Genomic DNA, 26,761 nt, shown 5'->3' with positions numbered 1-26,761 from the left:
GGTGGTCGAGAAAGGGAAGGGTCGATTCTGGTTGTGGGGATTGGCAGTGGGGTTGGCAGTGGTACAGTGGTGGTGGGGTTGGAAAGAGAGGTGGAGCAATGGTGGTTTATTAGTGTTTAGGGAAGGGGAAAGAAAATAAAAATAAAAAAAATTATTTAAGCCAATCATATAATGACATGTGGCAGTGGTAACTTGTTTATCTGGTTGCATCCGGTTATGTCTTATTTAAAATCAACACCCCCCAAAGGTTATATTATTAAGACTTAATCAAAAGGTTGTATTATTAAAAAAAAACCGCCTAAAGGTTGTATTATTTTCCGCAATTTTTCCTATTAGTTTTAGGGTTTTTTTTTAAAAGGGAAGCAATTCACTATTCAAACCGCTTCCAATTAGAATATTTGGAAGCGGTTCACTCATAAATCGCTTTCCATTTGTATGTTCCTCTCTTTTTTTTGGCGGGTTTTTTAGGGTTTTTGGAAGCGGAATTCAATAACCGCTTTCTATTTGAGGCTTCCCAATTGATTGTTTCTACTAGTGTATAAATGTAATGTATTATTAGTCAAATTCATTAATTGAAAAAGTGAAATTATTAAAAATTATTGGTTAAAAAATATCAATAATTCAAAACTTATCCTCTTAAGTTAATACTAATGTGTAACAATGCCAGTGCAGAATGATATTTAATTCAATAATTTAAGCCATTTTGTATGTTTAAAACATTCAATATTTACACTCTATAAGTTTGATACTAATTTCACGACATTGATTCTGAATTTTTTTTTATGATATATTATTAGTAATAATATCCTAGCCAATCTATATATTATACTAAAAGACAAGCGCCTCAATGTGAGGATGACAAATGTCACTCTCTCATTGGCTTATCTTATGTATAAAATATATCTATATAATTACTGTTTACATATTTAAGCATAGTTATTTTTGTTAAACTTCAAACAATAAAAGCAAGTTTCTATACATGCATAAGATTTTCATGATTTCCTAACATAAATATTGATTTAATTTTTTATAATAAATATATACTTTCCAATACTACAAATAATCCATAAAATCTTTTCAATCTTTATTTATAGTTAAGTTATAGAATAATAACTAATTTGAAGCAATATGATTAAAGTGGCATAATTAAGGAAACAAATATTTCGTATTTTGAAAGGCTAATATTGTTTTTTTTTATGAAAATTAAATGAAATCGATAATATTTAGTTTGACGTCAGTTATGAAATCAATACAAACATTTTTAAAAAAATCAGATGTACAATAAAATATTGTGCACCTATTATAAAAGCTACCATGTAATGAATGAAAGTTATTTATGCTTTATTGATAAAAGTTACCCAAAATAATGTAAAAGTTTTTGATACAAAAGTTTTTGATAAAGATACAAAATAGGGTAAAAATTACTTTAATTGTTTGTTGTACTCCTTGAAAAATACTGAATGCTGAGCCGAAATGTTGTCTTGGAAAAAAATACATAATCTTGAACATAAATTTAATTTTAATCGGCCTTTCATTTTCTATACAATGTCTTTTACAATGACCTTTTGTTTTTCTTGCATAAAAAAAATGAACTAATAACCAATCTAAACAAGAGGAATAAAAGTTAAATTGAATTAGACATTTGACGGAAAAGGGATAGATATAAAATGTATTATAACTATTACGTATGTTTTAAATTGTAATATTTGTATTAACAATGCAATTACTTATGATTTATTTTTTTTAGAAAAACTAACATTTTGATTTAAAAATCGTGCATTGCTCATGTACTATACTAAATATACAACAATCATGTGCAATAATTTATGTTGTTTTATACATTATAATACTTTTAGCTATAATAGTATGTGTATATAATATAATATTTTTTATAATATAAAAAAGTATACGTATATAATATAATATTTTATAACATGTGTCCTCCGTACCAAGTGTAGTCCCAATCACCACTACACCAATTGGTTGTTGGTGTAGTGGTTATTGAGACTACACTTGGTAGGGAGGACCTGTATGCTCCCCTGCAACAACAATCGGAAGGGGAGTGGAACCTAATAACCTAGAACTGATCCTCAAATCTGGATTAGCCCAAAGGGTGAATCGGATAAAACACCCAAAACTCAATGCATATATGACGGGAATTAACTTATCCTTTATCTATCTTATACAAAACTCCAAAGTCTATTTTTTTTTTCAAAATATGATAATAACATTTGTAAATTTTTGTTAATATGAAAGATATAAACCTATCAAAATGTATATATAGTTAAATTGTTTAATAACTTATATCGAATGCGTAGTTTTATTAAAATTATTTGCATGTAATCATTAAATGTGTTGGATGTTGTGTAGCTATGCAATGTCCAAAACTTTAGTTGAGCGACTTTGATTTAGTGATTGTGCGGTAAAAAGATATTGACTTCGATCTTGAAACCTGATTGTTTAATAAATTCTAAATAGAAAAATTAAAACAAAAGGAAATGAAAATAGTAAATGGCTTTAAATATTGAAATAAACATAACCTTTTAAATCAATTTAGCGAATTCAAGAGACAATTTTAAGGCATTTAAAATTAAATGGGGGAAAATATATGTAAAAAGAACATTTTAGATACATAAATGTCCATGCACTATTATAAGAGTTTTGTTAACCTTTTTATAATTAAGGTAGGGATAAATCTTAGTAATATATACTCCGTATATTTTATTTATATAAAATTATCAGTATCCATACCTATACACGAAGTATTTGTGTCGTATACTATATTTAATCAGCTGTTGGTTATACATATGACTATTATATAATATATAGTTTTTGGCACAATGCTTAACTTAGGAAAATATATGTTCTGGTAGGTCAAATATAAGGTTATTATTGTGTCAATAGATTTAATGAGTGCGACGGGTAAATAAAACATGTATATATTAGATTGATTGTAGCTACTAATGCGGATGGTATGATAAGAAAAATTTAGTTTTTTCTCAACGGGAGATATAAATAAATTAGTCGGCTACTTATATAGCTATGTGGAGTATTATTCAATTATTTTTCAATTAATAAAATAACATTATAAAAAATTAAAAGAAATTTAAATAACATAAAATACTATTCAAATAACGTTCCTTTAAATTTTTTTTTATTGACCATTAATACAAGTCCTTTAATAGTAAATGAATTACCTTTGTTTTTATTTTTTCTACGGGTTTAATAATTTGATTTATAATCCGTGCATCGCACGGGCACTATGCTAGTTACTTGAATAAACTTTTAGTAAATTTATATACACTAAGGGTCTATTCTGATTTACAAACTAAACTGAACTAAACTGAAATGAATTGTTTATGAGAGAAGGAAATTAGGAATTGAACTGAATTGAAATTAAGCTGAAGAAAACAGGTCTTAATACTTTATTTTACAAGACAATATAAAAAATTAAAGATATTTAGATATTTAAAGTGGACTACTATCTCGCCCATTGACTTATATAGTAGAAAATATGTGAGGAACATGAGTCCGGGTTAAAATACTTTTAAATTAAACAGTCTCAGCAAATTTGCAATTGATATTCAATTAATTAGAAACAACCAATTACTCACGAGATTCATTTTTTTTAATATAAAAAAGTGAAAGTAGTATCATTGTAACGTTATTAATTGACCAATATAAATGTAATGTACTATTAGGGCATATTCTCATTGACTGAACTCAGCTGAACTAAACTAAACTGAATTGAACTTAACTGAGCTGAACTAAGCTGAATTGAACTGAACTGAAATGAATATTTTTTAAGAGAAGGAAATTAGGAGCTGAGCTGAACTGAATTGAATTTCAACGTATGAGAACATGCCCTTAGTCAAATTAATTAAATTGAAAGGTTACATAATTGAGAATAATTTATTAAAATATCTCATAATTCAAAACATATCCCCTTATTAATACTTAATGTATAAGAATGCCAGCGCAGAATGACATATTAATAATTTGGGCCATACATTTGATATTTACAATGTATAATTAAGTTCTAATTTCACGATATTAATTCTTAATTTTACTATATTAGAAAAATAAAAAAAAATCTTATGCAATTAAGAGTTGTTCATTGCCATCTTTGTTTCCAAATTGTATTTTTCTGAAAAGAAAAATAGAGAACTAGAAAAAAGTTGTTTAACTCAATTGGTAAGACTAATTTTTTTTTTGTTCTTTATATCATATAACTTTAAAAAATTAAAATTATCTTATTACCGAATGAACCCTTAAATAAACTCTTTTAATTTCACAATATCACATAATTATTTATTTAATTCAATATGTTATGTATTTGTTTTATTTGAATATTTTTTGTAAATGTCGTATTTTGTATGACTTTTTTTATTAATGAATTAATTTTATTGTTTTAAGAAATTATAATAGTAATTTTCTCAAAGCCTATCATTTTTTCCAAACAATTTAAGAAATAAATCGACAAAATCAATTATATAACCAAAACACATTATATTTTATAACTTTTAATATGATCATTCAATAATAATACACATTAAAAATAACAACAACAACAACAACAACAATAATAATAACTTTTTATATTATCCAATTTTACCCCACCCTAAAGCCAAAAAATTACTACAAGAAGCTGTATTTATTTTTAAATTAGAAAATCTCAACAAATCTGCACTTAATATCCAATAAATTAAAAGCAGCCAATTACTCATGAGATTCATTTGTTTAATATAAAAAAAGTAGTATTATTAGCTGACCAATATAAATCTTATAAATTATTAGTCAAACTCATTAATTAGAAAGGTTAAATTATTGGAAATTATTTATTAAAAAAATATCAATAATTCAAAACTTATCTTAACACTTAATGTATAAGAATGCCAGCGCAGAGTGACATAACTATAATTAAAGCTCTCTTTGTATGTTTAAACATCATTAGATATTTACAATGTATAAATTAGAGCAACTCCAATGGTTGTAGTTAGGGACTTGCTTGCAATTTTCAAAAGTCTCTAGCTACTAGCTTGACCATTGGAGCTAAAAAATACAATTAGTTTAGCTAAGTAAATTAACTTGTCTAAGCCAATTTGGTTGACAAAAAAGTTTCCAAAATTATTGGAGATTAATATATTAAAATAATTAAATTTCTAAGGCTAATTGAGAAAGTCAAGCTTATTTAATTAGCAAGCTAGTAGCTAACCATTGGAGTACAAAATAGTTATAAAAAAGTTAGCTTGAAATCATATGTGGCATGACAAGCTAATTGTTATTGATGTTGCTCTTATGTTCCGATTTCACGATACTAATTCGTAATATTACTATATTAGCTAAAAAAAATCTTAACCAATTAAGGGGTTTTTAATGTCGCTTTTTGTTTCCAATTTTGCATTTTTTGAAAACAAAAACCAAAAAGAGAAAACTAGAAAAGTAGTTTTACATTTTTATCGTCGGTTTTAAAATAATCAGAATTCAATTGGTAAGAATATATTTTTTTTTGTTCTTATATTTTATAATTTTTTTTATAAAAAAAAGGCAAAATATTGAAAATTATAGTAATACTGAGCAAAATAAACTCTCAAATATCTTTTGTGAATGTAATATCCGTGTGACTTTTTCATTAATAAATTAATTTTATTGTTTTTAAAAAATATTAATTTTTTTCAAAGGCTATCCTTTTTTCCAATAAATTAAAGAAGTAAATTAACAAAATCAATTACATAACCAAACCATATCATTTTTTTACTTTTAAAAAAGATTTTTGTGATGATGCAATAATAATACACATTAATAAAAAAAATTATATAATTTTATATTATCCAATTTTACCCAACCCTAATGCCCAAAATTACTATAAATTGGGTCATTTACTCCTCTTAATTTATCAATTCTCTCACTAATAACTAGTAAAAATTAATTAAAGAGAAAATAAAAGAAGAGAGAAATAGACAAGAGAAAAACAAACGGATCTCCACTCCTTCTAAAACCCCTCTAAATCTCAAAATCATTTTCGAAAACAATGGAGTCAAACAACAACCCTATTTCAGGCTCACTCGAAAACACTGAAAGCGGTTCACCAACACCCATAAGCACCAATTTGCACTCTGTCCCATCAGCAACAATTCCTGCTAACGGAGGACTCACAACCGATGAGCCGAGTTCCAAGAATTTGGTGGGGTCGTCAAAGAGGAAGAGAGGAAGGCCAAAAAAGTACAACGATCTAGGGAATTCGCACCCTTCGTATGCCTCCAGCAGCAGGATCTCTTCGCCACTTTCAAGAGCGGTGTCTCCACCTCCTGGCTTTGAACCTAGGGGATCATTTGTGTTTGAGAAGCCCAAGAGAGCTCGAAGAGTTCCAGCTAATTCTTCTCAAATTAACTGGAACAATCAACCTTATTACCAGCCAGTTGTTTTAGGTGACGTTTTTTTTCTTGTTTATTTTTTTTTTCTTTCTTTTGATTTTTGCAGAATTTTTAAGGTTTTTTTTATTAGTAGAGAAATAAATTAAAAAGATTTTTTTTTTTCATTTTTTTGAGTTGATTACTTTATTTTAATTATTAAATATTTTTTTGACAGAATATATTTATTCAATGTTCTTGGTTGTTTTAAATTTTATTGTTTTTTTACAAGTGTCTTTTGTCTTGTTTGCTTGACTAATACAGTATAAAAGATTGAGCTCTAAATTTCATGACTTGGTTAATACTCCCTCCGTCCTTTATTGATAGTCTCTTATGGGCAATTTTCACGGGAATTAATAAAACATAAATAAGAAGTAGTAAAAGTACATTGAAAAGGTAAATTTATATTAAGTATATAAAAAAGTATAGAGCGAAAATAATAAAAATACATAGAAAAACAAAATTTACATTCGAAAAATTAAATTTGCAGAAAAAATTGTAGCAACTTTGTGAAATTTTAGTAAAAATTAATATCAATGATACTTGAAAAAAGCAAATAGGACTATTATTTTGGGACTTAAAATTGGTCATAAAAGACTATCATCAATAAGGGACGGAAGGAGTAATAGAGTAATTTGTATGTGACATCGATCATTATGGTAATTTTTATTGTTACATTAATTATATTGTTTTTTAAATGAATTACTTCTTTTATCTTAAAAAAATCTTTAAAATTATTTTTTAGGACAAAATAAATCCGTAATTTTATTGTGCTAAATCACGAAAGTCAAACAATGGTCTTAATTTTAGAATTGAGATTAGATATCTTTACAATTTTAAGTAATTAAATAAATTCTAATAAATTAATCTGATTCTAGAAATCCTTTGTAATTGCAGTCTTACTATAATCATCATGCGTACTACTCCCTCCGTTTCATAATGTTAGTCCCATATACTATTTTAGGCATTTCAAAAAGATGTACCCATATTGAATATATTTCATTTATAACTAGATTGTTTTTGGAATTAATTGATTGTGGATTAATGACATGACTCTAAGTAAGGAAATTTTTACCGTAAATTATACAATTATGACTTGTGCTTTCCTAATAAAAAAAATCAAAAAAAGTTAAATAAGGTAAACTAATTATAAATTATACATATATGTTGTGCTTTAATGTTAGATTCCAAATATATTTGCTTTCTTATTTTATGTGATTGATTTTATATGGGACTAACATTATAAAACGGAGGGAGTATTTATATTTTCCTGATCTCGGTTGTTTATCATTAATGTGTAGAAAATGAAATTTTGGTTTTTTTTTTAAATGATTTTTTTTCTAAATGCATGATTAAATTATAAATTAATGATTTAAGAAAATTGACTTTTTAAAATTGTGTGGTAAAAGGAGGTGGAATCGCAAACAGAGAATGGATGCACTTCGGCATTCAAGTTATAACGGTAAAAGCTGGAGAGGTATTTTATAAATTTCTTGTTTAACTATACTTATTGTCAACTACATTCTCACACCTAATTAATTAATTTCATTTTTAAAAAAGAAAAACTATATTATAATAATAATAATAGTAATAATAATAGTAGTAATAATAATAATAATAATGAAATTTTGCAAAAAACCACCTTTTATATGCATTGTTTTTTTTGAAAGAAACCACTATATATATATAAATATATATATACATATATATATATATATATATATATATATATATTATTTTTTTGCAAAGACACACCTTAATCAATTTTTTTTTTTGCAAAACCATACCTTTATGCCGGGAAATAGAGTCAAACCCTATTTTTCCCGGCGTTGACTACGCCATTCGCACCCACGAAACTGAGAGTGGAGGGGAGAAGAGTGGCTAGGGCTATAGAGGAGGGTTTAGGGTGGTCAACGTCGTTAAAGGGGTGAGTTTATGGTGGTCAATGTCATGAAAAGGGTGGTTTTGTGGGTGGGGCTTGGGAGGGAGGTGGTTTCGTAGGTGGGGCTTGAGAGAGAGGTGGTTTCGTGGGTAGATTGGGGTAGTCAACGCCGGAAAATGGGGTTAAACCTCATTTTCCGACATTAAGGTGTTGATTTGCAAAAAAAAAATTGATTAAGGCATATATATATATGTGGTTTTTTACAAAATATTCTAATAATAATAATAATAATAAAATTATTACAGTTTCATACTTGCATTACACCTAATTGTAGCAGGAAGATGTAAATTTATAATTGGACATTTTTGTTGTAACATTTTATTTTATTTTGTTTTTTTCTTTTCAGGATATAGCAGCTAAACTATTTTTAATTGGCTTGGCGGGGGGCCGATCAGTTTTTGTTTGCTCTGCTATTGGTGAAATCTCAAGTGTTACTATTCGCCAACCGGGAATTGCTGGTGGTGTCATTGGTTACGAGGTACTTATTAAGTGTCTTTTAAAGTTATTATGCACAGAATTAATTACGTTGCCTCGTTGGTAGCTATTAAGTTGGGTTTTAAAATTGATTTGTTGCATTAACACTCCGTGTGTTAAATCGACAACGGTATACATAAAAGTTGATGTGGTCAATATTTGATTGAAAAGAAGCGGACCGGATTGGAGGAAAGAGTGGGTGGTGTAATTTTACGACTGTTTTGCCCTATTTAAATAACCTCAAAAGAAATCTACTCTGCTCTGCTCTATTTTCAAATAATAATTAATAATAATAACAATAATAATTAATATTCAATAATAATAATTAATATTGTATTGATGATAATAATTTATTATTTTGAATAATTATAATAATTATTAATATTAAAAATAATTTTTATAATTATTAATATTAATAACAATTAATATTTATTAATCATAATAATAATTAATAATAATAATTATCAATAATAATATTTAATAATATTATTAATTAATAATTTTTAATAATATTTAATAATATTATTAATTAATAATTTTTAATAGGTAGTAGTAATAATAATATTAATGATAACGTTGAAATTTGCTCTGCTCTACTATCCTAAAATCTGTTTTGCTCTGCTCTGCTGAAATTTAATCTGCTTTGCTCTGCCCAGAAGCTCAAAAGAACAGGGCCCAAGGTTGTGATGATTTTAATTTGCAATCTTGAGATATTAAAATGATCTAAGAATTACAAAATGGTCATGTTTTGCCTTTGAAATATGTGTTTTACAAAGATTTTAGTGCTCATGTTTATGGTTTGGCCTTTGTGAGTGTTACGTTATACTTTCTCCGTTTCTATTTAGTTGATGTGTTTGATATAGACATATAGATTAAAGAGAGGAGAGAAAGAGTGAGAGAGAATGAAAAAGCAAGTGGGGTAGCTTGTAAATGCAAGGTAAAAAATTTACTCCAAAAGAAAACGTGTCAATTAAAAAAAAGTTCCTAAAAAGAAATACTCCCTCCGTCCCTAAATTGCATTCATGTTTCTAGCATTTATTCCTCACATAATATAGAGAAAGAGGAATGTAATTTAGGGATGGAGGGAGTACATGACAACTAAAAAGAAACGGAGGTAGTAAATAGTTAATTCATCGTATCATCAATGTGTTGTACGAGTAGTTTTCTGTGCATGCCATGAGGTGTTTTAACATGCTTGAGATTTACCTCAAATAAATAAATTAAAAAAAAAAATCACACATGCTTGCGATTTGACCGAATGTTTTATGGACTCTTATAATTATGACCCCAAATTAACTTGCTACGGTTTGAAAAAAAATATATATATATACAACAAGGATAAAAAAAATAATAAATAAAAGCTTTATACTTGTTACTTGTTTACATTAACGGTAATTTCTAATGTTGTGTAGAGAATTTTAGCATGTATTCTACAAATACAGTAACAATGTAACATTGATCATATTTACGGGTCTATAATTTGATTAACTCAGCATTCTTCTATAGTATTGTACTAGAGGTGATCAACATCGGCACACCCTGTAAGGGCCGTAAATAGCCTAATAAAACATTTTTTTATTTAAAAACCCGAATCCAGCCCGAAAAAGCTTGTTACTATTTTGTGGGCTTGAGCACGTACAAGGCTTGGCATAACCTTAAAATTGGGCTAAATGACTTTACTTTTCCCACTTTTATGTTGTATATTGGTGCTTTAGATCCATAGGATTAGGATATGCACTTATAAAATATATTGAAATGGTAATTTTCTTATCTCAACAATCAACTTTGGTACAGGGTCGCTATCACTTAGTGACCTTAAATGGATCATATCAAATGAAAGAAGTTAATGGGGTCTCAACTACAACTGGTGGTATAACCGTCACTCTTGCTAGCGCTGATGGTAAATTAGTTGGTGGCTTGGTTGATCGCTTGCTTATTGCCGCAACCCCAATTCAAGTAAGTGTCATTCTTTCATACAATATCGCTCATAAACAAACTAATTCTATTACTTAAAAGGTTTACACAAATAACAAACTCTGAAACAACTAAATTTTCCAAAATGAATACCTATTTTAGAGAAAATACAAGTTTATCTTCTTGATAAGATGACATGCTGTAAATAAATCAATAACTTTTTATTAATAATGGACCCCACGTATTTCAGTTTCATCCATTAAACATGGTTCTTTCTGTTTCTGATTAAGCTTTACTATGTTTTCATTTCTATTAGTTGGTTATTGGAATCTTCATTCCAAAAACTGCAGCCGCGGCTATTCCGGCATCTCCTGATGCAATGCCGGCAGAAATACCGATCATGCAGCCTATTTCGGGAGGAAATGGAGTGGGCGCACCAGCAGTGCCTCTAATGCCAGTTAAAACTGAGGTTGAAGACGATGACATAATTGAACTCGAGGTTTGGGGTAACGAATCGCAGCCACCACCACCGCAGGAGAGGATGTACCCTGACATCAATGTGGCTATACCTGATAATGAGTGAGCTGGAGGTTTTCGGTGTCTTTTGTTCTGTTGGTGCTGAGGTCCTTAGTCTTTTAGTTGGTGTTGTTGAGATTAAGGTAGTTTTTAGAAAAGGTTTTATTTTAATTTGAGCTGGAAATTTGAACCACATTAGGTTGTTCAATTGTTGTATGATCCAGTTTCATGGAATTTTAGACTTCACATTTACTTTATCTGTAATGGTTTTTTATTTTGAAAACGTTTATCTGTAATGGTTGATTATGAAAGGTTTCTAGCTTGTTCTTTGTTCATCAGGTTCCAATTTTTCTGGTTTCCTTCTGCATTATGTTGGCCATCATGTTGTCAAAACTACTGCTCATATTTGGGTTGTGCAAAGGTATTTGAACTGCTTGACGATTCGAAAATTTGGTGATCCAATCTGAAATTTCGGATGCCGGCTCAAGTTTTTTAGTGGCGGGTATTTCAGATTGGAATTAAAAATATTTAAAATAAGGTTTCGGATAGGACACGGATTTGCATTTTTCTATAAAAAAAAATAAAATTATAATTTGATCCAACATTCCGGTGATTTTGTTTTGGAAACCCATAGTTCTGATCTGAATATTTTATATTACCTAGGGATTGCATTTTTACCAATAATATGAAATTTTTGATCCAATTGGATTTGATATTTGAAATTGCAAACCCCCTAAGTCTTATGGTAAGGTTTGTTTGGGAAATGGGAATTGACTATTGGCTATCAATTGTATAACTTGGCTTATTTGACTAACTATTAGTATTACATTGGTTATTTGTACTACTAGTAGTTGTTTGACCATTTGTTGTCAGGTAAAATCAATTGTTAGGGTGTGTTCTATTCACCTGATTTTTACTTATCTGAACTTAACTGAACTTATCAACCCTTATCTGAACTTATCTGAACTTATTACACCTTATTAACACTTATTTTCACTTATTTGATCTTATTAAACCTTATCAACACTTATAAGACATTATTTGATAACAACACTACTATTTTATAGTTTAGAAATAGTAAAAATTATCCTTTGGTTTTGTTGTTGATCTGACTTCATTCTCATTAATTTCCCTTTGTTTTTTTTCAGAAAAATAATAAACTTGTTGATTTGCTTAACTTTTATATAAGCAAAATTTATCTAGTCTTACCATAACTTATGAGTATAACGTTACTTTAATTTTATTTTTTATGCAAATGTTACTTTATTCTTATATGAAATCATGATAATAAAACACATAAAATTTTACAAAAAATAAAAGTGAAAAGCAATCTTGATTAGTAATAACTCTATATAAATATAATAAGTGGAAATAAGGTGAGGAGAACGTTAATTTAGAACTTATTAACCCTGAACTTATCTGAACTTATTAACCCTTATATGAACTTATCTGAACTTAATTGAACTTATTAAACCTGAAATAAGTGAAAATAAGGTGAACATAACAGACCCTTAGTTGTTAACTTTAACTATGCAAAATCAAATTAAAGGACATCATGAAGTGTACTTATTCATCTATGATGAGTATTACTCCCTCCGTTCTACAATGATGTTGTTGTTTGGAATCTTTGACTTTTTTAAGAAAAAGATAATCTTCTAAATTTCTCTTAAGCTATAAGAATAAATATAGTCATGTGGGATCTAGTTTGATTCGTCTTGGTGGGTAGATTATTAATATCTAACTTTTATAATTTTTGCTAGTGTGAGATCAAAGATATTTCCGGTCAAAGTTGAGTAAAAATTTGCATCGATTTACGAAACAGGAACATCATTCTGAAACGGAGGGAGTAGTAACTAAATATGAAATACTAATTGACAATGCATACTTATTTATTACTTTTCTATTACTCCCTCCATCCCGATTGATAGTCACTTTTGAAAAAAAAAATCACAGGAATTAAGGAGGAATTAAAGAAAGTACATTGAAAAAGTAAATTTACATTGGGTATGCAAAAAAGTAGAGAGAGACAGTAATTAATGTACATGGAAAAGTAAAATTTACAAGGGAAAGTTAAATTTGCACAAATATTTTTGCAATTGTTAGAGAATTTTGGTAAAAAAAATAATATTAATGGTACTTGAAAAAAGCAAATGTGACTAACATTTTGAGTCACCAAAAATGGCAAAAGTGACTATCAATCAGGGACGGAAGGAGTAGGATATAACAAATAAAAATTATAAATAAGTATTCATAAACCATTTATTGTTAAAAGAATATTATTCTATAATGAGTAATATTAATAAATAATTAACATTTATTGATTAATATTAATTATTTAATATTTTTTAATTTTTTTATTAATTTGTAGTAATAAATTCTTATTACGAATTGACAAATAATTATTTTTAATTAATACATATTAATTCTTTGTTATCAAATACTAGTCGTAATTCTTAAATATTAATTATAAATTGATACTATTAATTGTTAAATATTAAATATTAATTATAAAGTATTAATTACTAATAATTAATTATAAATTAAATATTTTAAATTATCAATTATTTATTATTACTCTCTCTGTTCTTTTTTTTTTTTACATTCCTATTTGTAAAATTACACGGGCATTAAGGAACTTGAAATAAAATAAATATCAATAAAAAAAAGTATAATAGGAATTAGAAGAAATTAATTGATGTCTTTGAGTAAAACATATATAGAATAATATTTAATGCTGCACATGTCATCAATCCTTTGAAAAGAAAAAGGACCAATAACATTTTTTGATGGAAAAAAAAGGACTAATCATATTCATCTAAATTGATGCACATGGATTTTGAAAATAAGAGTGAGAAAATAGAGAAAACATTAATTACAAAACAGAATAATAAAAATAATTTGAAATATTTGGTAAAAATTTACTCACTAAAAAAGAAAAGTAGGAATGTAACTTTGAAATACCCAAAAAGAAAAGCAGGAATGTAAAAAAGGGATGGAGGAAATAGTCATTAATTATTACTTATTAATTATCACTAATTACAATTAATTTCAGAGTATCAATTATTGATTATAAATGTATTCTTTATTTATTAATTATAAATTATTGATTTTAATTATTGCATATTAATTTTAAATATTTATCATTAATTATTATTTTCTAATCTTAATTATTTATTACTTCATATTAATTATTAAATTTTGATTATTAATTATTATTTTCTAATTCTTATTATTTAGTTACTCCTTCCGTCCCTAATAAGTTTATTTCTAAGAAAACCCGAGAATTAAGAAGGATGGATATAGTTGAGGAATATAAAAAGTAAAATTATAAAAAGTAGAGAATATTTTATGGAAAGATAAAAAGTAGCAATTATACTTTTGGTGTATGCATATTTTTATGAGAAAAATAAAAAGTAAGTAATGATTAGGTACCTTTTAGAATTAGGTACAATATTTTGGGATACTTAAAAAGGAATACATGCTTGTAATTAAGGGATAGAGGGGGTATTTATTCTGACAATTAAACATTATTAGCTATTAACAGCTAATTACTTATTGTATGTAGTACTAATTATTATTATTATTATTATTATTATTATTATTATTATTATTATTATTATTATTATTATTATTATTATAAATTATGAAAAATATTATTATTATTAATTATTAAAATTATTATTATTATTAATATAAATTATTATCATTAATACAATATTAATTATTATTATTATTGTGTATTAATTATTATTGTTGTTATTATTAATTATTATTTGAAAATTAAGAAGAGCCGAGCATAGCAGAGCAGATTTCTTTTGAGCAGATCAGAGCAGAGCAGATTTGATTTGAGCAGAGCAGAACAGAGCAGGGCTCAGCAGAGCAGAGCAGAGCAGCTCTATAGAATGGGGCCTTACTAGCTTTTGGCTTTTGGAAGCAAAGCGTAAAGCTAGCTTTTGTTTCAAAAAAATAACAATAAAGCTAAGCTAGCTTTATAGCGAAAGGAAAAGGCCAATTACCAAATATATAAATGTTAGTGTTGACCAAACAAAATTGAAAAACGAAAAGTCAAAAGTCATTAACCAAACAAGCCAAAAAAGTTTGTCTTAATAACCGTTTCGCACTAACAATTGTTGTTTTGGCTAAAGATTAATCTACCCAAAAACTAATAAATTTGACAAAAGATGAGAGAATATATATATATATATATATATATATATATATATATATATATATATATATATATATATATATAATTGAGATAATATGAGAATCAAAGTGAATAATAGGAAATAATCAAAGCCATTGATCGCACTCCTTCTAATGGCTCACACTGCACCCGCTCTCATTAATGACATTCTTGTAATTTCGCTGTTTTCAATTTTTTTACAGTTTTCTTAACTTTTAAGGAAATTTCATTTACTTTAAGACTGACTTCATTTACTTTTACTAAATTTTCATTTACTTTTGAGAAATGAAACTGGAAACTAATTCATAAAGTTAAAATATTACAAAAATGTCATTAATGACACGGGAAGCATGTGAGCCGTCCGAAGGACCTAGATTAGTTCCTATTTCTTATTTTAGCCTTGGTTCTCATTATAACTTGGTTCTATACACATACTCCCTCCGCCCACGATTATCGGCAACATTTACTATATATGGGTGCTCTCTATTATTTGCAACAAAAAAAAATTTCTTTCCATTTTTAGTAAATTTAAAGAGTAAAATGCCTACCTTACCCTTATTTTTTTTTTAACTTTTTAACATCTTATAATTATATTTACTTGCCAACTAATTACCACCTTAACCCATCCACTTCGCCACCCCTACCATGAACTTAGACCACCGAAAACCACCGCGACCGAACCTCATATCGTGCGCCATTCTCCGACCAGACCCCACCGCGACCATACAATGGATCGTCGCACCATTTCCATCGCTACTAATCCACCACAATCACTAATATGAGTTTTTAGATGTCGGCAGTTTTCTGAGTTCGTGGGTTTCATGATGGGTTTCTTGGTGGGTTTTGATTCCAGATCTGGGGCCGTTGGGTTTTTTTGGTGGGTTTCGGTTGTCTGAGTTTGTGGGTTACGCCGTTACAGTGGTCTAAGTTCATGGATGTGAGTGGGTTTCATGGTGGGTTGCGTGGGGGGTGTTGGTGGTACGGTCTAAGTTCGTGGATGTGAGTGGGGGTTTCGTGGTGGTCTGAGTTCCTGCATTAGTGAGTGGTGGGTTGCGTGGCTGTTGGTGGTTCGTGGGGTGGCGTGGTGGTTAACCGCTGTTGTGAGTGGTGGTGGTTCTCCTTGCTTAATTGTATTTTTTTTTAATTTTGATTGACTAACCCTTCTTTGTCCTCTTAATTTACATTAATCTAGTTTAAGAAATTTTACCTAGGTTTCCGCAAAAAGGACGTTTGGTGCAGATAACCGTGGGCGGAGCATATACATATATATATACATATACATATATACACACACACACACACACACACACACACATATATATATATATATATATATATAGAAATGGGATCATGTGAGAACCTAAGCATAGAATAGGAACTAGGAACTAATCTGGTGCGTTGATCGTCCTTGATCCAATGATTGACATCCTACCCGCATTTTTCATTTCAGTAATAGCATTTTGGTAATTTTGCCAAAATGAATGACCTCCTTTTTTCTCTCTCTCTTCCATTCGTTTTCTCTCTCTACGCGCCTCATTTTCTCTCTCTAACATCGATTTCTCCGCCGTGGATTTGAGTTCTTCGACTTTGCGAATTTTTTTGCCTAGATTTTTCGATTTTGATCTTCTATTACATCGTATTCTTCAGTTTTTTCCATTCATTGAGGTAATTTTCTTATTATATTTGTATTTTGTTTGTTTATTTTGATTTCATTGTTTATTTTGAGCTGAGTTTTTCGATTTAGGGTTTTTATTGTAATTTTTCTTAATTTTTGCTTATTAATTGTTCTTTGAATTATTCTATACAATTTACTGTTTGATTTTGGGTTTTATTTTTACGATATTGGTTTTTTAATTCCTATTTTATGGTTTTACACTTACGGATTTAATGTAGTTGTTTTCTGCATATAGTTGCTATATTGCTTGCTGTTATTAATCTAGTAGTATAATTTATTGTTGTTTTAAATTTACTTTTTGCATTCACTCATTAACTTTTCATTATTAGTTTTACTTAATTCTTATAACTTCATGTTTTTTAGTTTCTTCAAGTTTTTTAATTTTTTTTATTTACTTTATGCTTTGAGTCATCTATTTTTTAGTATATCTCTAATAGTTTTTATTAGTATATTTTTTAAAAATATTTTTTACTTTTAGTTATAGTTTATTTACTTTTTCCTTCTATTCATTTACTTTTCAGGAACATGTCTGAAAGCGAGAGCATATTTTTTAAAAATATTTTTACTTTTAGTTATAGTTTATTTACTTTTATTTATTGTTTATTTACTTTTTCCTTCTATTCATTTACTTTTCAGGAACATGTCTGAAAGCATAGAATATTGGTCTTCTTTTGTCACTACTGAAGATAACAATGTAAGAATTTTTAAAACACCCACTCAGCCTTTGCTTCCTAAAATATATTATAATTCTGGAGGTGATAAAGAGTATATAGCATGTTCTTCTGAAAACAAACCTTTTGTTGGAATGATATTTGATACCCTTCAAGATGGTATTGCCTTTTATTACAAATATGCTAATGAGTGTGGATTTAAAGTCCGTTCTAGTACTACTAAATCACAAAAGAATAAGAATGATCCTACTGGTAAAGGAGTTACTATAATTAAATATTTATTATGTAGCAAAGAAGGGTATGTGACAAATAACAAAAAACCTGGTAAACAAGTTGAAGGTGCTTGTTTAAAGAGAATGACTGTGAAGAGAGTTAGTTGTCCTGCTAAGATAAAATTTAGGTTTTGTACTGGTGGGAAGTATATGGTGTATTGTTTTTATGAATAACATTCTCACCCTTTTTATACACCTATTACTAGGCAGGTTACTAAACATGAAGTTGGTTTAAATTTTGCTCATAAGAAGTTTATTTTTGACAACTCAAAGTTAAATATAGGGGTTGTTATGTCTTATAGGATCATGAAAGAACTTTGTGTTGGGTTTCAAAATGTCACGGGCAGTAAAAATGATTTCAAAAATTTTTCTAGGGACTTGAAAGTTTATATCTCTAATGTTGATGGTGCAATGTTTGTTCAGAACCTTGAACAAAAATTGAAAACTAGTAAAGGGGGTTATTATTTTGATTACTGTGTTGATTAAAGTAGGCATTTGACTCGTGTCTTTTGGGCTGATGCTATTGGTAGAAGAGATTATCAATTATTTGGGGACTCTTTATCTTTTGATTCTACCTATGATACAAATAAATATTCATTGGTTTTCTGTCTTGTTACTGGTGTTGATAATCACAAGAGATGTGTTACATTTTGTGTTGCTCTATTTTCTAAAGAAGACATAGATTCTTTTGTGTGGCTATTTCAAACTTTTTTGAAGTGTATGGGAAGAGAACCCTCTTGTATTATCACTAATCAAGATCATGCAATGGGTATTGCCATAGAAAAGGTTTTTACCAAGACTAAACATAGGCTATGTATGTGGCACATAATGAGGAAGGTACCTGAAAAGGCTGAAACTGCTTTTTGTAATGAAATTGATTTCCTAAAAAAGTTAAGTGCATTAGTTTGGGATAGAGAGATTGATCCTCGTGTATTTGTTGATGACTGGAATAGTGTTATGGAGGAGTTTAACCTTGTTGATCATGAGTGGTTTGCATACATGTTCAAGATTAAACATCTTTGGATTCTTGCATATTTTAGGGACCTATTTATGGGTGGGTTACTGTGTTCTACATCTAGGTCTGAAGGTGAAAACAATTTCTTTTGTAATTTTACAAACCCTCATGTGACTTGTGTTGAATTCTTTGTCCGTTATGAAACTGCTCTGGATGCTCAAAGGCATGAACAGGATGAGTTGTACATGCTTAATAAACTTGAGCCTCAATTGGTTACTAATTTACACTTGGAAAAGCATGATGTTGTTGTTTATACTCGTTGCATATTTTATGATTTTCAAGAAGAATGCCAGGAAGCCTGTTTTCATGTGGTGTTGAAAGTTGTAGTTCTCTGTATGGAGATGGTGTGGAGTTTTCTGTTACTATTGATCATGAGAAAAGGAAAATTTTTATGTAAATTTTGACTTGGCAACATACGAGTCAAGTTGTACTTGTAGAATGTTTGAGAGTCAAGGTGTTTTATGTAGTTGTTTGTTATGAAAGGCAAGTGTATACGAGAAATTCCTGATGCTTATATCTTGAATCGTTGGAGAAAAGATGTTCTAAAGAAAGCTTCTGTCATAGATGTTGCAATGGATGATGCTTCTAAGTATGATAAGAAGAAGCAATTGGTCAGTGATGTATGGTCCAAGATTTTCAGTTGTGTGAGTTTAACTGACCAATATGAGGATGATTTATCTGAGCTTATTAGGACATTATCTTCATTTGAGGAGCAGATGATATCAAAGAATAATCCTGAAAATGCACCTAGTTCAAAAGAGGTGAAAGATGCTGATATTCAAGTTTTGGTTGGGTCAAATGAAGTTGATGTAAATGTCTTGCCTCCAAATCAGTGTCTTAATAAAGGTTCTGCCAGAAGTTCAAAGAGGTTGAAGAGTGCAAAAGAAATAGCTACTGAAGAAAAATCTAAAAAAGGCAGAACTTGTAGAGCTTGTGGGCTGGTGTTTCCCATGACAGTAGAAACTGTCCAAACAAGTAGTCTTTTAGGCATTTTACTCTTAAGTGTGGTTTATTTACTTTAAACTTCTAATTATTTACTTTAAAAGTAACTTCATTTACTTTTTATTTTGTGCAGGTGTTATTATATTTGGTATTTTTTTATTTGGTATTTTACCTCTTTACCTTTTTTTATTTACTTTAAGTTGTAATTTATTTACTTTACATTCTAATTTATTTACTTTAATTTGTGACAAATAACTGATGTTTATTTTTGTGCAGTTATTTTAATACTTAGAAATTAGAAGATGTTTTGGAAGATCAAGATCAAGATTAAGATTTAATGAAAATATTATTTATTATTGTAATATTTTTACATTTACTATAAGTAATTGTACTACATAACTTAAGTTTAGTTTGTTTACTTTTAGCTATTATACTTTAACTTTATGAAATATTTCATTTACTTTTATCATATTTTATATCATATGAATTATTTGATTTATATAATGTTCTTACTTACAAAATTAAAGATAATTTCTTGTATTATTCCCTTTGTCCTAGAATACTTGTTACCATATCCATTTTTTGTTCTAAAATACTTGTCACATTTTTCATGGAACCCGAGTTGACAAGAGTATTTGATACCGATTTTGAACATGAATTGACGTGTAAATGACCCAACCCAAATGTAACCCATATATTATTGACTTGGTGATTTCAACTTGATTATAACCCATAAAATTACTGACTTGAACCAATTTGACTAATATTCTAAAATGAGTTAATTTTTTAAACCATTAATTATTAACTTTATTTGAATGTAATTTGACCAGTTATCAAACTCACCTAAACTTGTACCAAGTCAGATACCAATTTTGAACATGAATTGACGTGTAAATGACCCGACCCAAATGTAACCCATATATTATTGACTTGGTGATTTCAACTTGATTATAACCCGTAAAATTATTGACTTGAACCAAATTTGACTAAAATTATAGAATGAGTTAATTTTCTAACCATTAATTATTGACTTTACTTGAATGTAATTTGACCGGTTATTAAACTCACCTAAACTTCCACCAAATCTAATAAGATGTAAGGCCGATTGTAATTCGATCAACATAGGCCAGATGTTAGCGAGGCAAATGAAGTAGGAGACTTGACCCATCCCTATTTTGTTGTATGATCACATTCGAGTTGGTTAAACACTTCAGTTCAAACACTTCGGATCATGTTCGGGTTGGTTAAACACTTCGGGTCAAACTCTTCGGGTCAAATTCGAGTTGGTCAACTTCGGGTCAGGTGAGTTCGGGTGTTTGGTCAACATAAGGTCAACTCCATTTTTGAGTCGGGTATGGGTTGGGTTGGGTTAATTTTGGGTTTTGTGTCATTTTTTGGGTTAATAATTTTCTAACCATTAATTATTGACTTTACTTGAATGTAATTTGACCGGTTATTAAACTCACCTAAACTTGTACCAAATCTAATAAGATGTAACTGACAAAGCCATGGAAGCATCTTTGTTGAAATTCTTCTTAACTTTAGTTTAAGTAGTCCTCCAAAACCAATACTTATGACATCTTTTTTTTGCTACTCTCTAAAATCGTTAATTAAATCAACAACTACATTGAGTCTGCAGTGTGTTTTCTTGATTTCCAGATTACCATCATCATTAACATCAATAACTTCATGTACATCAAGCTCAAAATTGTCAAGCTTCATTCTTTTCTTTAAATGAGCTTTTCCCTTTTTTCTGTCTTCTTCTAATGAACCATCAGAATCCTCATTCTGATCTTTTTCTAGTTCATAATTGCTATCTTTCACTTTAGATTTTACCCTTTTCTTTGTTCCTATAATTTGTTTAAACATGTTAACCAACTTTGAAAACTTTTATATTACTTTATAAACATTTTTGTTAACTATATTAAAATTATCAATAAACACCATAGACATTTAATGATTTACTCTAAACAGTTTACTTTAAAACAGTTTTCATTTACTTTAGAAGAGTTTCTATTTACTTTATAACAATTTGTACTTACTTTATATCAATCTTCATTTACTTTAGAAGAGTTTCTATTTACTTTATAACAATTTGTACTTACTTTATATCAATCTTCATTTACTTTTATGTAATACCTTGGTGCAATATAATACATAACAAATGAATTTAATTATATAAACTTTTATGAACCTTTTGATGCTTCTAGTTCCTTAATTCTTCTCTTTATCAATATTTGCTTTTTTGAAATCTTTTGAAGCTTAGCACCTATTACATTTAGTTAACACAATCAGTTTATAAGTATAGACATATTAAAAATCTTTTAAAACATATATATATACTCTATAAGCTTTTTTATTTACGTTACTACACTAAGGATTTACTTTTTATATTCAATTATGTAATAGTATGCATCTTTAAATTTGTAACACGGACTTATACAGATAAATGATTTACTTTATAACTGTTTCTATTTACTTTATAACAGTCTCCATTTACTTTATATTATATACCTTTAATTGGAGATTGTTTTGTATTTGCAGGAACTTTCTTGGCTTTAGGAGTCACCTTTGCCGCGGGAGATTTCTTGGTTGCTGAAGATTTCTTGATTGCAGTAACTTTTTTTACTTGCAGCAGCCTTCTTTGCTGCAGCAATATCCTTTGCTGGATCTGGTTTTGTTGCAGGTTTTTTCTTTGTAGTTTTGGCCATTTTAATATGTAAACAATTCAAAACAAATATGAGATGACCAAGAATAATGTATATGGTAATGAAATGAGCAATGATTATCATCATTTTTGTTATGTTATACACAAGCCATTATACAAAAGTCACATTAACTTATTGATTTATGCACAAGCTACAATAGCTATAGATTTCATAGTAATTCAGTAACAATTAATAAATTTACTTTTAGGCAATTTCTGTCTACTTTTAACAAATTTCTATCTACTTTTAACAAATTTCGATTTACTTTTAAAAAATTATGCACTCAAAACTATAAAAACTCAAACAACTACTTTTAATTTCTATCTACTTTTAATAATCTTTTATTTACTTTTAGCACATTTCTGAAACTCAAATAGTAGAAAAGAAGTACTATATCAACAATAATGCACTCAAATATTACTCATAAATTAACCAAAATTATTCTAAATTAGTATGAGTTTAAGTAAAATTACTTAAGTTCATAAATATAAACAGATCTAAAGTTTTTCAAATGTTATTTCAAAAACGCTTTACTATAATTTTATACCTAATTTATGAAAAACCAAATATTAATTTATGTAAAACTTTGAATAATTTTCTCATCCATGTCGATTTTAGCCTAAAATTATTTCTCCAATTCAAGTTCTGCTACTTCAATTCTTACATAATCAAGCAAAAAAAAAAAAAAAACAAATATAATTAAAACTTTGAATAATTTTCACATGCATGTCGATATTAACCTAAATTACAACAAATTTGCACAGAAACTATAAGTAAATAAATCATAATTTGAACAAAAATGAACTAATTTGCGATAATACCTTATTATGAAGAAATCGAACTGAAAACACTAAATTTGAACTTCGAATTTCTCGGATTCAAATTCTGCTACTTCAAATCTAACATAATCAAGCAAAAAAATACAAAAATAAGTATAAAATAGCAACAAAAATAAACAAAATAGTATGAACTTCGAAGTTGTGATAAAATACCTTATATTCGTCAATTTTCGCCAATTTTCGAAAATTTTTGTTCCGAAATTAAAAAATGTAGACAGTAGAACATGAAATTGTAATTATATAGAAAAATTGAGCAATTGATTTTACGGTTATGGCGGTTTTCGAAGGTTTTTGCAGTTGAAAATGGCGATTAAGAGAGAGAAAATCGCGGAAAGAGAGAGAAAATTGCCGAAAGAGAGAGAGAGAGGAGAGAGAAAAGGCGCCTGAATTGAATTTCGCAATTAATTTGTCTAAACAAATATGGGCCGTCAGATCGCGCGCCTCTTCTCCTACATCTGACGGTCCAGATTTGTTCCTAGTTCCTATTCTAGAATAGGTTCTCATTATAACCTGGTCCTATATATATATATATATATATATATATATATATATATATATATATATTATATATATATATATATATATATATATATATATATATATATATATATATGTATATATATATATAGATATAGCGTTAAGTTAAATATTTCACACATGTCAATGCACTACTTTGACTTTATTTTTATATAATTAAATATAAAAAAAAAATTGTTTTAAAAGTTGTAGTATAAAACTTTATAATAATACCTATTTATCAACATATTTAATAATAAAATATGTTTTTATTTTGTTAATAAAAATATATATTCAAAGCTAATACATAAATAGAGAAAAAAAGAAACGTCTCATATGTTCTGGGACGGAGGGAGTCTACTGAACCGGCACCTCTCACGGGTTACTTGAGAGTAAAAGAAAAGGTAAATCAATTATAGTTGGTGGGACTTGAATTTGTGACCTAATGGTCATACGGTGAATTCTCCCCCAATTCTATCAAACTTGCTTGGTTGTCGTACATCAGCATATGCAATGACTAGTGTTAATATAGATCTAAATTAAATATAGTTATAACGATAACCTATATCCCAATATATTTTTAGCCCAATTTACGTACTTTGGCCAATTATTAAGTTATTCACCAATTGATCTAAGTTGCACCCTTGTGCCAATTAGTCTAAGGTGCACCCTTTTGCACCTTAAATAGGTGTAACAACGTAGCCCAAAAGCCTAATTACACACAATCCAATTAAAAAAAGCCCTAAAACTAAAAAACACGAAAACTGCAACACACCCACCCACACCCATTAGGGGTGTCCATAATTTGGATAAAAACCGAAATTCAATCCAATCCAAACCGAATTATCAATTCGGATCGGATCCGAACTTTAAATCGAATATCGGATTGAGATTTTTTGGAAATTCTTATTTTCAGATTGGATCGGATTGACCCTAATTGGATCTAATCCAAACCGAAAACCGAATTATAAAATTAAGCTTGTATAAATATGGATTTCTGTATATTTTGAAGTTTAGCTCAAATACTTACTACTACATAAAATAAACTAGAGAGACTTTGTATTAATTAATTAATGAATTGACGTTGAACTATTTATTTTAATCATGATTTTGAAGACTTTTATTTATAGTAAAGCTTTATTTTTATAATTCTATTAGGCGCTAAAAAATAATGTATTATAATTCGGATTTTCGAATCGGATCCAAATAACCAAATTTTAATTTGGATTGGATCGGATTGGATCAAGAGAGAAATTCGGATCGGATCGGATTGGAAAATTGAAAACCGAATTATATTTCGGATTGGATCGGATTTGGACTAAATCCAAACCGAAAACCGAACAGACACCCCTACACCCAATAAATATAACGTCATATCCAAACTCAAAAATCTTCTTTTTCTATATGATTTTCTCTCTCCTCTTTTTCACTTTCTCTCTCCTCTATTTCATTCTTTCACTAAAAAACTGATGGACATTAGGAAAGAGATGCAAAATCAAAAGGATCCTCCCCAAAAAGGCAATTTTATGTAAATTTCACTTAATTTTGTTTGAATTTATATGAGTATCACTTAATTTTGTTTGAATATTGTTCGAAATTTATTATTGGAATTGTCAAAAAAATTAGTGAAATCAAACGGATATTTTATGTTCACATTTCAAAATGCATATGTATATATTTTGAATTCTTATGTTCATATTTTGAATCCATTTGTAAACTTTCTGAAATGCTTATATTCACTTTCTAAATTCATATGTTCATATTTTTTTTATGTATATATTTACCTTCTGAAATGCTTAATTATGTTCATACGCATTCAAAAATGAACCAATGCATATGTTCATATTTTGAATTCATATGTTCATGAATTATGAAGCATATGTTTCATAATCATATTATTTTTGTTTCTTCAATTTTTTATGTTCATAATAATATTTTATATGTTCATAATGTAAATATTCATAGTAAATATTCGTTGTTCTCATTAAGTCTGTTTATGCATATCTTCTCTCTCTTAAATACATATGATCATATTTTTTTACGCATATGTTCACCTTTTAAATGGTTATATTCACTTTAAGGAAACCAATGCTTACGTTCATATTTTGAATTGTTATGTTTACTTTCTGAAATGCATATGTTCATATGTTTTATGCTTTTGTTCACTTTCTGAAAAGCTAATGTTCACATTTAAGGGAACCTATGCATATGTTCATATTTTGCATAATTATGTTCATTGATAAAAAAAATGCAGAAAATCAAATGAAATTCATACACAAATGAAATGAGCGAAGCTAAAAAAAAAAAATTCATATGAATTCAAAAAATCAAATAAACAACCAATTCCATATTGTAAGTAACATATTCAATCGTTAAATCGAAAAAACGAGAAAAATAGAAAAAAAAACTAGAGGAAAAAGGAATTAAAGAAGGAAGGAGAAAAATAGAGTAGAATTTGTCAATTCAAAGATTCGTATATACCTTAATCAATCGATATTAAGGCACAAAATCGAAATTCACACAAAAATTCATACTTAATAACTACTTTCATGTTGTAAGAAACAAATTCAATCAAAAAAGTGTAAAAAAGGGGGAAAATTAAAATAACATAGGAGAGAGAAAATAAAAAATAAAGGAGAAGAAACCTAATGTTCACTTTCTGAAAAGCTAATGTTCATATT

The 26,761-nt window shown here is 28.1% G+C and overlaps 2 protein-coding genes across 2 annotated transcripts; both read left to right on the top strand.

The window, feature by feature from the left end:
* Nucleotides 1-5,887: 5,887 nt before the first annotated feature.
* Nucleotides 5,888-11,591, top strand: LOC110709247 (AT-hook motif nuclear-localized protein 7-like). Its single transcript, XM_021887462.1, has 5 exons — nt 5,888-6,428; nt 7,820-7,887; nt 8,699-8,830; nt 10,621-10,782; nt 11,057-11,591. Exons 1-5 carry the CDS (start codon nt 6,032-6,034, stop codon nt 11,321-11,323), a joined length of 1,026 nt encoding a protein of 341 aa, XP_021743154.1. The 5' UTR covers nt 5,888-6,031; the 3' UTR covers nt 11,324-11,591.
* Nucleotides 11,592-17,757: 6,166 nt separating this feature from the next.
* Nucleotides 17,758-20,097, top strand: LOC110709305 (protein FAR-RED IMPAIRED RESPONSE 1-like). Its single transcript, XM_021887516.1, has 4 exons — nt 17,758-18,206; nt 18,363-18,473; nt 18,552-19,419; nt 19,543-20,097. Exons 1-4 carry the CDS (start codon nt 17,758-17,760, stop codon nt 20,095-20,097), a joined length of 1,983 nt encoding a protein of 660 aa, XP_021743208.1.
* Nucleotides 20,098-26,761: the final 6,664 nt, after the last annotated feature.

This window comes from Chenopodium quinoa, unplaced genomic scaffold, assembly GCF_001683475.1.
Source record: "Chenopodium quinoa cultivar QQ74 unplaced genomic scaffold, ASM168347v1, whole genome shotgun sequence".
Lineage (NCBI taxonomy): Eukaryota > Viridiplantae > Streptophyta > Magnoliopsida > Caryophyllales > Amaranthaceae > Chenopodium > Chenopodium quinoa.
This window is presented reverse-complemented; position numbering and strand designations above follow the sequence as displayed.